Raw genomic sequence first — 12,478 nt, 5'->3', positions numbered from 1 at the left:
GCATTCAAGAGCGATACTTTGTCAATTGGAGTTTTATACATGCATTGCATCCACACCGTTTAAGGTTCACCCCTTGTTCATATATGTTTATGATCTTATATGGTTGTTCATCCCTTGTTCATATCGTGTTCACCTCTTGTTCATATCGTATAAAATATATGAACACATAACCCCAACGCTATGAACACCGGGTGCAAACACTTACACAAATATAAAGATTTGGTATCAAGCTTAAAAATAACATTTGTGTTCAAATGATATAAGCTAAGTAACATGAACACAATGATTCATGATTCATAAAAGTTGGTAATATGGCAATATGAAAATGGGTCGTGCATGTACTTCCATTTGAACATGTGAATTAGGTACGTATTTTAATAATTAAAGAAAAAAGCTATTAATACAGGATGAGTTATTAAAAACACAACATATCGTAATGAACATAATTTCGATTAAAACGAATATAACAAAAATAAAAATCTATTACCAAGACATTCGCTTTTGTTAATTTCTTCAATTCCCGACCTCGAACTCCGATTGTCATTATAAACCATTTTAATCTTATAATTGTTGTCGATTTATTTTCCATTGCGCTTATCCATATTAGYTTGATYGATACCGAAAATTTTTACTGCCGTGTTTTCTATGCGAATTAAAAACTGATAAAACAATAAACATGGAAGATCAAGATTAAAAAAAATAAAAACATTAATATTATAAATGCATATTTTTTGGGATTTGATGATTTGTAACTCTCTATTAATTGTTTGGGAATTACATATCAAATAAATTTACTGAAATACCCTTGTAATTAAAATGTGAACATGATATAAACCTACAAGAAGAATGAAATTTGATTGGTTGTCATGGTTTTCAAAGTTAACACAAAGTTGTTGGTTAACATTTGACCTTCCCCCTATATATATATATATATATATATATATATATATATATATAGCATGCATGTATGTTTGTGTGTATATGCATGTGCATTGAAATATGCAATCTTTAACTTTTACAAACACATACAGGGAAATTCAAACAAGAACAATAACTAAATAGAATAACAAGAAAACGATCAAATCACGTGTAAAATTATATGTGTTTTTACACCACAGCCAATGGAAGGGTGTGCGAGCGACATTGTCGGTGATCTCAGGTCAAGCTTATTCGGTTTTAAATCACATTTGATTTGACCATTTTTCTATTCTCTTATTTGGTTTTAAATGGCGTGAAGTGTGACACTGCGACGAGGTCAAGCTTAGCCTCAGGAGCCACGACAGACCACAACATTGTTCAAGTGTGACAATTAATGACAAATCTTTATATCATATATATAACAATATATACACATGTTTTCTGATATTACTCAATGGGTAAATGATATTAAACAGTTTCGAATAGGTTATATATTAGAAATTAAAATTTAAGACACTAAAAAAGTTAGGAAAAAAATAAATCAAATATCATGTTACAAAAAACTGTGCATTGGACCATGACGTGATACACGCTGAACGTGGTGTCATAAACGACTCTTAGGTGCGTTTGGTGTCCAGATAGGATAAGATAGAACTATTGTTCAGTTTTTGATAAGATATAACTAAACAAAACATAACATAACAAGTAAAATGATCAATTTATCCCTAATGAGTTTGTATGTATTTTGATTAATTTATGTAATTTATTAGATTATAATAAAATAATTGTCGTTTATAACAATTAGAAATTTTTTGTCAAACCAAGGTAAAAAGTTCATGTAGTTTTTAATTTTTGTTTTTATCTTTTTTTTACGTTATTTTTTTATTATTAAAATATAATAAATGACGTAAAGTAATAAAAATATTAAAACCGTATATAAATAATGAAATGAAAGTTTAAAAAACATAAAATACAATAAATAAAATTTAAAGAATGAATAAAATATTGAACGAGACATGTTCGATGTTCTAGACGAAAATTAAGTTTTATTTTGAGATTATATTGTTAAAATACAAGTCTGTTGCACTTTCACTCACCCTGTTCCATGAGGGAGGTGTGGAACAAGCATGTTCAATTCTGTTCCACATAAAAAAAACCTGTCAAACATGGATCGTTATTTTATTATATCATGTCATGTCCAGTGTACCAAATGCACACTTAAACCATAACAGTCGTCATGGCAAGCCTTTTTCAACACTGATATATATTATAAAACAAATTATGATCCCTAAACTCCCTGACCACATCTTAATGCAACTTTAATATTAATTTAGGTCTCTGAATAAATAACAAAAGCGACCGCATAGCGCAGTGGATTAGCGCGTTTGACTTCGGATCAAAAGGTCGTGGGTTCGACTCCCACTGTGGTCGATCCAATATTTTTTACCAATTTAATTTACATTTTCTTTTGTTCATAATTTAAAATAAAATAAATTTTATTAAATCGATCTTGAATTTGAGCCTATAAAAAGACTTGTAAAACTTGAATTTTTGGGTATAATATATAATTTAAATTTGTTAAATTGGCATCAAGCTCGACCTCGATCATCGATGAAATATTCGATCTCAAAGTCGAACGCTACATGATTTGCTTATTTTGTAAAACAATTTTTGGGCAGATCAATTATCGAGTAATCGAAGATGAGAAGGAAGATCTGATATTAATTATGGATTCTTGGATCTGATATCCTAAAGGCTGACATTAATTTATAAGAGTACTCATGTACCTTATGATACTTGTAATAGTTTGCAAATAGTTAGTTTGAAATTTTATCTGTCATTGAATCTATTTGTCTGTGTTAAATGTTGTGAATTTATCAGGTTATGTCCAGACTCCACCCATAAAAAACTGTACACTCGTTATTATAATGTAAAATATGAATTTTAGTTTAATATGTCATTTAATAAAAATATAAAATATCTAGATATTTTTGATAATATATGTATGCTAAAGTTTCACATTAACTAGACTTACACTGGTTCTCTTCAATATAACTTGGAGTCTTCTTACTATCTAAACTCATTTACAGTTTTCTACTGTGATTCTACATATTCTCACTTGATATCAGAATTAAAGTCTACTATCTGTTGCAAAATCTTTATCTGGGCCTCGACACTTTTGTGTTCACCTGGTTTCTGCTGAAGGGATGTGTTAGAATCCTATAATGACTAGACTTGAAACATTTTTTTTCTGAATATGTGTTGAACGAATATTCTCTCCTCAAAAGCCTTTTTGGAAACTACTACAGTTAACAGGATACTACACATTCTCACAATATAATTGACTTTATTTTACTGGTAATCTCATCTATTGTCCAGTATATTTTACAAATAAATCAAAGAGCCTCTAGCGTGTAATTCAGTTGGTAAAAGGGTAGAGCAACGACGTACCTAGGATTTTTGTTGAACATGTACACTTTTAAGGTGGATCAAAGTCTCTTAAAGTGGTTAGATATGTTTTTAGCCAAACTCCATCGTTTTCAAGGGATTTTTTTAAGTTTTTTATTTGATTCCGAAGAATTTTTCAAGTTTTTTGATTGATGTTCTTTATATATTTTTTATATTCAGGATCCCCTTTCAAAATTTAGCAGGTGCAAGGAACCCGCTCAACGGGTAATAGATCCGCCCCTGGGGGCTGGGGCAGAGCGAATTTGCCCAAATACAAGATAGGTACTGGATTCGATACCCCTGGACTAGCCTCAACTACTAGTGAGCCAAAAAATGGCCCCCACATTATTATCCTTGAAGCAGGATTTCGTATAAGACTGATTGAAGTTACCGGTAATCAATTTTTTTCTTAAATTATTCAAAAAGATAAAATTAAAAAAAAAAAACAATTTTCCAAGTATTTAAAAAAACCATATAAAATTAAAAAAAAAAACAATTTTCCAAGTATTTAAAAAAACCATAACGTCTTAAAATATAAATATCTAATTATATATGGAATTAAATATAAAATAATAACAATAAATAAATGAACAAAAATGGATGGTGTGAATGATATCGGCTTTGGAAGCCGACGATATTGAAAGCATCGCCATTCAGCGACTTTGTTGTCTAAAAGACAAACCACATGGTGACGGTGGTTCCCACCCCCCGGAATATATCTCCGCCGCCGGAACCTGCAACTCTTCCCAAAAAGCTTGATGCCGGAGCTCTATTCGTTCTCAAATCCCGAGGTATCTTTATATAATAATATATATCGTCTGAGAGAGTGTGTGTGTGTGTATATATATATATATATATATATTATAGTGTATTTGAGAAGAATCAAACATGGGTTGCATGGTTCATGGAAAATTTGGTGTAGGTTCGATCGGATTGGCATGTGGCTGGCCTTTTGGGTAGGTTGGCTCGTATAGGCTCGGCTTCTAAGTGGTTCGTGTAGGTTTATATGGTTCTTTCGAATTGAACCTATCGAGCCCTCAAGTCTGGACCATAGTGAGCTAGACGAGATGGTCAAACTTTTTCATGCCTGGCTTATATATACGCCATCCATCCATATATATATATATATATATATATATATATATATATATATGGTTGGGTTCACGTTAGACCCGTGCGACCACTTTTGTATACTTGAAATTTCACAGCAAAACGCTATGAAGGTAAAAGAAAAAAGCCAAACCTTCACAGTAAAAACACTGTGAAGGTTACCTACCTTCACAGTGTTTTGCTGTGAAATTTCAAGTATAAAAAAATGGTCGCACGGGTCTCATGAAAACAGACCGGTCTCACCACGTGATCTCAAATCTATATATATATGTGTGTGTGCGCGCACGCTATGTATTATTAAATTGGATCTGATAATAAATAAAGTGTTTATAAGAGCTTTTGTCAAGTGTTTTATAATATAATAAAGACAATTTTATTACGTAAAAACATCTATAACTTGATGCGTTCTTTTATCATAACATAGGATCATGGTTACATTGTGGGTATCATTTGACGACTGCGATCGTAGCACCGGCACTACTGAGCCTACCATTTGCCTTGGCGTTGTTGGGGTGGGAGAGCGGTGTGATGGTGCTAGTGCTCGCCGGAGTCGTCACATTCTACTCCTACAATCTCCTCTCTCTAGTCTTGGAACACTATGCCTATCTTGGTCGTCGTCAACTCAGGTTCCGCGACATGGCCCACGACATTTTAGGTAACAATTTACAATTATACCCCTCTCGAACATATAGTTAAACTGTCGTTTTACATATTAACCGCTCTAATTAACTTAACAGGCCCGGGATGGGGTCGATACTATGTGGGCCCACTTCAATTGGGCTCATGTTATGGTGCCGTTATTGCGTGTACTTTGCTTGGTGGACAAAGTCTCAAGGTGAGCCAATGTTAAAACTTTCGGTTTCGATTAAAAGGGTTGTTTGTTATATTTTATTATTATAACACCTTAAGTCCTATAAAACAGTATATCAGGAAACTCAGACATTTTGTGTATCCTATAAACCCTAATTTGTCGTAGTGAATAATCAGTTCCAACTAGAATATAATAACACCAAGAACCGAACCGAACCCGACCCACACATTTCCGACGCGATCGTTGTTCGATATTCTTCGGTTTTTGCCCTAATTTTTTCAAATTTGTTGTGCAGTTTATATACTTGTTGGCAAGACCAAATGGAAGTATGCAATTATCCCATTTTATTGTGATATTTGGAAGCTTTACACTCATTTTAGCCCAAATCCCATCTTTCCATTCCTTGAGGCACATCAACCTTGTCTCCCTCATCTTGTGCTTTGCTTATTGTGCTTGTACAACTGCTGGTGCGATTTATATCGGTACGAAAAACCGTCACCGATTGTTGTCGAAAATTTATCTGTCTTTTCTAGTGGTAACAGAAAGTAAAAGGTTGAAACTTTTTGCAGGAAACTCGAATCACGCGCCTCCCAAAAACTATTCTTTGACGGGAATCGGAGTAAATCGTGTTTTTGGATTCTTCAATGCTATTTCGATAATTTGTACGACTTACGGCAACGGAATTATTCCCGAGATACAGGTTTTTGTGAAAAAAAAATTCATGTTTTATCTGCTCTATATGGGTAAAGAATTAGATTTGTGACTTATTTATAAAGCTTAAAGTTGTGGACTGCCAATAACTTCCATACTGATAAAAGAAAAGGGGGAAAGTCCAAAAAAACCCAATGAATTTTCCGATTTGAATGATTAAATCCCTGAATTTTTTTGAATAAATAAACCACTGAACTTTTTCTATTTTGAAAAGAACAAATTGCATGAAAAAGTAGCGTATTTTAACTTGATTCATATTATGGATAATGTACTTTCAAAACTTTCATTTTGGTACCTAAGATGTAAAACTTTAAACAGTTAAGTACCCATGTACCGGTTGAATCATTAACCGGTTACCATGCTGATGTGGCGAGTGATGAGATGAAATTGGGTTGAATAGCAAGTAATACTGAGTTGGATACCACACCAGCATGGTAACCGGTTAATGCTTCAATCAGTTACTCATATACTTATTACTTCAAAACCTTCGTAGCGGTTACAAGTAGCTTTTTTGGGTCAAAAGAATATACGTAACCAATTTCAAAAGGTTCTAACGGTCTGTTATTATAAAAAATTCAGGGACTTAACCATTCAAAACGAGAAAGTTCACTGGGTTTTCTAAACTTTTCCCAGTTAAAAAAACCAGATTCATGAGCTACCTACAAGTTCAAAGTTGTGGACTACTAATAACTTTTACCATAACTTTTAAGTTGATTTAACAGTTATTAAGTCAGTCTGTTACTTATCATACAGTAAGTATTAAGATGGTCTTAATTGGAACAGGCCACAATAGCTGAACCAGTGAAGGGTAAAATGCTGAAGGGCTTATTGGTGTGTTATGCAGTTGTGATCTCAAACTATTTTAGTGTTGGGATTTCTGGTTATTGGGCATTTGGTAATCAAGTTCAAAGCTCTGTTCTTCAAAATTTTATGGACAATTCTAACCCTCTGTTGCCCAAATGGTTCCTTCTTATGACCAATGGCTTCACTGTTTTGCAAGTAGCAGCTTGTACTTTGGTAAGTTTCTTTCTTTCCAGGGGTAAAATGGTCATTTTTACTCGTTGGGTATCCTATAATAACTTGTACCTTATACGTATACGTTAAAGATGTACAGTGACGGTACATTCGGTACCGCAATGTACCGTCACCGTAAGAAAAATGAGTTTGGACAACCATTATTGAAAAAGTGGGTGGGTTCGAGCTGGACTGTTATAGTTAATGGACGGATTCGGACAACCGTTTTCGCCCCTGTGCTTTGTTAACAGTTGTGATCTTCGTCCATGTGGTTTAGAAATTGCGGTTTTCATTTATGTGGTTTGTAATTCATTGATATTTTATTCTTATGATTTACAATTTATTGTTGTTTTGTCCTTTTGTACTTAAAGATAAAATTGGTCCAAGGACCAAAACAGTAGAGAATTTCAAACCGTAAGGACCAAAATCGCAATATTTCAAACCACAAAGAAGAAAATCGGAATCATTGGCAAACGACAGGGACGAAAATCTTAAGTGACTCCGAATGTTCAGTGTAGTGCTCGTCACATACCCAACTCAAACCCGGAAATGATCATCTTCTATTATACAATAAGTTGTATTCTGTAAATATGGTTTTTTCCGTCCTTAAAATGTTGTATCTTCCTCTAGATTCGACAATTTTGGTTTCGGGAAAACTTACTCGTTTTGAACCTCGTAAACTCTTGCGTCGTATATTACAGGACTACTTGGTGGTTTACGAACTTCTGTTATCAATGGTTTAGTTTGCCTATTTTAACATCATCAATTTTTACTGACGCAGGTTTACTTGCAACCATCAAATGTGGTTTTAGAACGCAGATTTGCAAATCCCGAGAAAAGTCAGCTCTCGATGAGAAACTTCGTGCCACGCTTGATATCAAGATCATTATCGGTGATCATCGCAACTACTTTTGCAGCAATGTTGCCGTTTTTCGGAGACATAATGGCATTGTTTGGTGCATTCGGTTGCATCCCTTTGGATTTCATTTTGCCCATGATTTTCTACAACTTGACGTTCAAACCATCCAAAAAAGGGTTCGTGTTTTGGGTGAACACGGTGATTGGTGTCGTGTCAACTGGGCTCTCGTTGATCGGGGCTGTGGCATCAGTACGACAAATCATTCTAGATGCCAGAACATATCGTTTGTTTGCTGATATGTAAGTTTCCTATGTATGTATAAGTCCAAATTAACTGATATGTATCTATACAAACTATATTTGAAATCAGGGGTCGCTCAAAAAACCGACCCAACTACCCACCCCAACCCGCAAATAACGCTAAACCCAAACCCACCAAATCGCGAACCAATGGGGTTGAAATTGGGTTAGACATGTCTCAACCGTCGTTGCTAATATATAAAAGAGCCAAAAATACATAAATCATATACACATTATATAGTGGCCATTGACAAAATCTCAATCACTTAATCCCCTATAAATATCTGAAAACATGTAAATTGCATGAAAAAGTAACGTACTTTAACTTGATTCATATTTTGGGTAACGTACTTTCAAAACTTTACATTTTGGTACCTAAGATGTAAAGTTTTAAACATTTAAGTACCCGGGTAACCGATTGAAGCATTAACCGGTTATCATGCTGATGTGGCGAGTGATGTAGCATCGAACTTAGTATTATTTGCTGAAACATTAACCGGGTACCACATCATTCGTCACATCAGTATGGTAACCGGTCAATACTTCAACCGGTTACCTGGGTACTTAAATGTTTAAAACTTTACATCTTAGGTACTAAAATAAAAATTTTGAAAATATATTATCCAAAATAGAATCAAGTTAAATTACGTTACTTAGTTCGATTTACCCAAATTATATACAAACAAATTTGCAGGCATTCAGTATTCTTCCATAAAACTTTGTGTATAATATAACCAACCAAACCCACCCCAATTTACAAAAGTTATATCATATTTTTAATTAAAATGACAATTGTACCCTTATACATTGCTAAACACATTTTATCTGTATTTTTCTTCTCACACACATTAATATCAAAGTTCATTTTTTACATTTTTAATGTATGACTTGACCTGATTATGAAATTAAAGGGGTACAAATAGCATTACTCATTGATATTTTTTCAAACCACTTTAATTAGGTTGAGTTGTTTAAATACCGGAAACAACCTAACCCAACTCATGCGAACCTTATCTATATACTAGTTATGTACCCGCGCAATGCGGCGGGAGCCGTGAATTTTAACGATTTTGAAGTTTCACTGGTTTTATTAGAGGAGATTTAACGATGATATAAGTTATACTTGGTCTTTACATATTAATACTATTTGAATAAATAAGAGTTATGGTTCCAATTACAGTCTATCGATAAAAAAATTTGTATGACAGTTTAAAATCCAACATACTTAAACAACTCCACAAATATGTTCGATTTACACCAAAAGCAGAGAATCAAGAGATCGAGACCGAAACCGAGAGTTCTAAAGCAATTGAATGGGAGAGTTTTAATAATTAATGGTGAATATCAGTTTGAATCTCACCTTGGGGGATGTGGAGAAGACATAGAGGTATGAGAGGGTGAATGCATGAATGAAATATGTCAAAAGTATCTTGGAAACATGAAAAGAAAAGGTAATAATGTGCATTGGTCACTTGTACTATATGTTATTCTAATTGTAGGTTAAGAGATTTTAATACTGAACGCATAAAGCAATAGTACATAATGCATTATGAGTTGTTCTTAAGAGTTTTAAGACTTTATGCATAAATATATAGTACTTTGCGAATTAAAAATTGTTTTTAATACTTTTGATAAATCTGGTTTATAAGATAGTATAGATATTAAAGCAAAACTCATGAAGAATGAGGTGGCACCACCTAATGCTTATAATATCTATCATCTTTTTTCTCAATTTTTTGATTTTTTTAAATATTGAAAATGTTAAAAGACTTTTTCGCCCTTGTTCAATATTGGTAGTTTTTTTTTGGATAAAAGTAATATTATTATAACGGTCTTATTTTTTTCATTGATTTATTCTTATAATTAATATGTAACTGAAAATTAATTTCTAATAAAGTCATTTTGACGTTGACCATTTGACTTGGATAAAATAAAATTTATTAACCTTTTTTTACCAAAAATTTAATGCACCATAATTATATATTGAAACTGTAAATATATATTTTTTCAGTAATATTAATAAAAAAATTAAAAATATACAGTAAAAAAATTAAATTTACCAATAATATATTTCATTTTTATTTTAATGTATTTTATAAATATGATTTCTAAAATTTTATTAATAACTAATTCCATTCAAAACAAAAAAAATGAAATAAAAATGAAAATAGGAATGAATTTTTATTCCTAAAATTAACCATAAATAAAAATTTGGACTTGTGAACAAATTGACTCATCTATGCTATATTATAAAACATTTGATAAATTTTTTTAAAAACTATTTTTTATGCATGAAGTACTGTTTATTGATGTATATTACTTAAATTTTAAGATTACAAGTAAATTATGTGTAAGTACAACTTATTAAAGCTTCATGTTTGAATTTGTGTAACTAACTGTGGATAAACATAATCAAATAAAGGATAAACATTTCATTATAAAAAAAATCTAAATATAATTAGGATAATTATCGAGTTCTAACAAAATAATTAATTATTATCTTTATAAGAAATTATATTATTAAATCAAATATAAATTACTTCATTATTGAAACTAAATTAAATTATATTAAAAAATTACCAAAAATAAGAATTTTAAATAGTTAATTTGATATTAATATCGATATATTTTTTCAAATTTTTATGATATGTTCATATTTATATTTATTCAAAAATAAAAACATCATCACTTTTTCAAAATCGAATAAGACCATATATAACATCAATTGAGATAAAGAATAAAATGAAATATTAAAATCAAGATGTATTTCGTTGCATTGCGCGAGTACTCTTCTAGTTATATTATATTAACCGGTTATCCGGGCTCTTAAATATTTAAAACTTTACATCTTAGTTACTAAAATAGAAGTTTTGAAAATACATTATCTAAAATATGAATCAAGTTAAAGTACGTTACATTTTTCAATTAATTTGTCCTATTTTAATTTATTATTTTAAAGCCTTTTAATATTTATATATTACACCTCTCACTTTTCTGTTTTCTATTTTACACCTTAATCATATTAATTAATTAATATAGTGTATTAACTATAATACGTATTTTTAATAATATAAATTTAATTATATTTTTAAGATGAAAACAAATTAAAAATAATCTGTTTGATTATTATTATTACTATAATCTAAGTGTTTTTTATACACGTATACTTGTTTAATTGATACTGATGCATGGTACCCTATGTAGTTGCCTCGTGAAATTCCAATGTTCCATTGTGGCGTAACTGTGAGCATTCCACTCTTTATGTTATTGATAACAAATTTCTTTAGAGTAAATTACATTATTGGTCCCTGTGGTTGTGTGTTTTAACATTTTGGAACTTATTTTGAAATATCTATAGATTGCATTCTTGTGGTTTGCATTTTATAACACTTTGGGTCCCTAAATCTAACTCCGTTAGGTTTTTTGTGTGATAAGAAAAAACATAAAATACAATGTCATAATAAAGAAATTTTTGAAAGTTAGTAGATAAATAATATATATATATATATATATTAAATGGGGTTGGGTTCACGTGAGACCAGCTTGTTTTCGTGAGACCCGTGAGACCACATTTTTACACGTAACCTTCACAGCAAAAACACTGTGAAGGTTTAAAAAAAGTCGAACCTTCACAGCAAAAACACTCTGAAGGTTTTAAAAAATCACTTTCACAGTATTTTGCTGTGAAGTTTCAAGTGTAAAATGTTGGTCTCACGGGTCTCACGAAAACAAGCTGGTCTCACATGATCCCAAGTCTTATTAAATGTGTGTGTATATATATATATATATGTAGAGAGAGAGAGAGAGAGAGAGAGTAAACTACATGTCTGGTCCCTATGGTTTTTATTACATGTTTGGGGCCTATACTTAAAATGACCGAAATGTCCTTTTAGTTAACCTATTTAACTGAAAGAATCTAACATAGTTAGATTTAGAAACCCAATGTGTAACAAAATCCAAACTACAAGGATGTAATTCATAGATATTATAAAATAAGAATCCAGAATGTTAAAACACATAAACCACAAGGACCTATAATGTAATTTACTCTTTTTTATTAATATAATATATATATTTTAAAAATATAATAATAATTTCTAATAATTACAAAATGGTTAACGGGTTTTATTTTTTAAGCAAATAAAGCTAAGGGAATGCTAATAGCACCCCCTCTTAAATGCTTAAAATTTTGTTTCACCTTTAAAATCCATAAAATATCAAATACATGAAATAATATATTATTTCATATATTTGATATTTTATTATTATTATTTTATACACATATATTAATTAAGTTATATTATATAT

At 31.2% G+C, this 12,478-nt stretch overlaps 1 protein-coding gene and 1 non-coding gene across 2 annotated transcripts; both read left to right on the top strand.

The window, feature by feature from the left end:
* Positions 1-2,275: 2,275 nt before the first annotated feature.
* Positions 2,276-2,349, top strand: TRNAR-UCG. Its single transcript has one exon. It is a non-coding gene; the product is annotated as a tRNA-Arg (tRNA).
* Positions 2,350-3,975: 1,626 nt separating this feature from the next.
* LOC112509477 (GABA transporter 1-like) lies at positions 3,976-8,181 on the top strand. Its single transcript, XM_025114457.1, has 7 exons — positions 3,976-4,157; positions 4,901-5,131; positions 5,214-5,311; positions 5,583-5,769; positions 5,857-5,987; positions 6,782-7,015; positions 7,794-8,181. The coding sequence occupies exons 1-7, from the start codon at positions 4,052-4,054 to the stop codon at positions 8,172-8,174; spliced, it is 1,368 nt and encodes a 455-aa protein (XP_024970225.1). The 5' UTR covers positions 3,976-4,051; the 3' UTR covers positions 8,175-8,181.
* Positions 8,182-12,478: the final 4,297 nt, after the last annotated feature.

This window comes from Cynara cardunculus (assembly GCF_001531365.2).
Source record: "Cynara cardunculus var. scolymus isolate 2C chromosome LG 3, CcrdV1, whole genome shotgun sequence".
Taxonomy (NCBI): Eukaryota; Viridiplantae; Streptophyta; class Magnoliopsida; order Asterales; family Asteraceae; genus Cynara; species Cynara cardunculus.
This window is presented reverse-complemented; position numbering and strand designations above follow the sequence as displayed.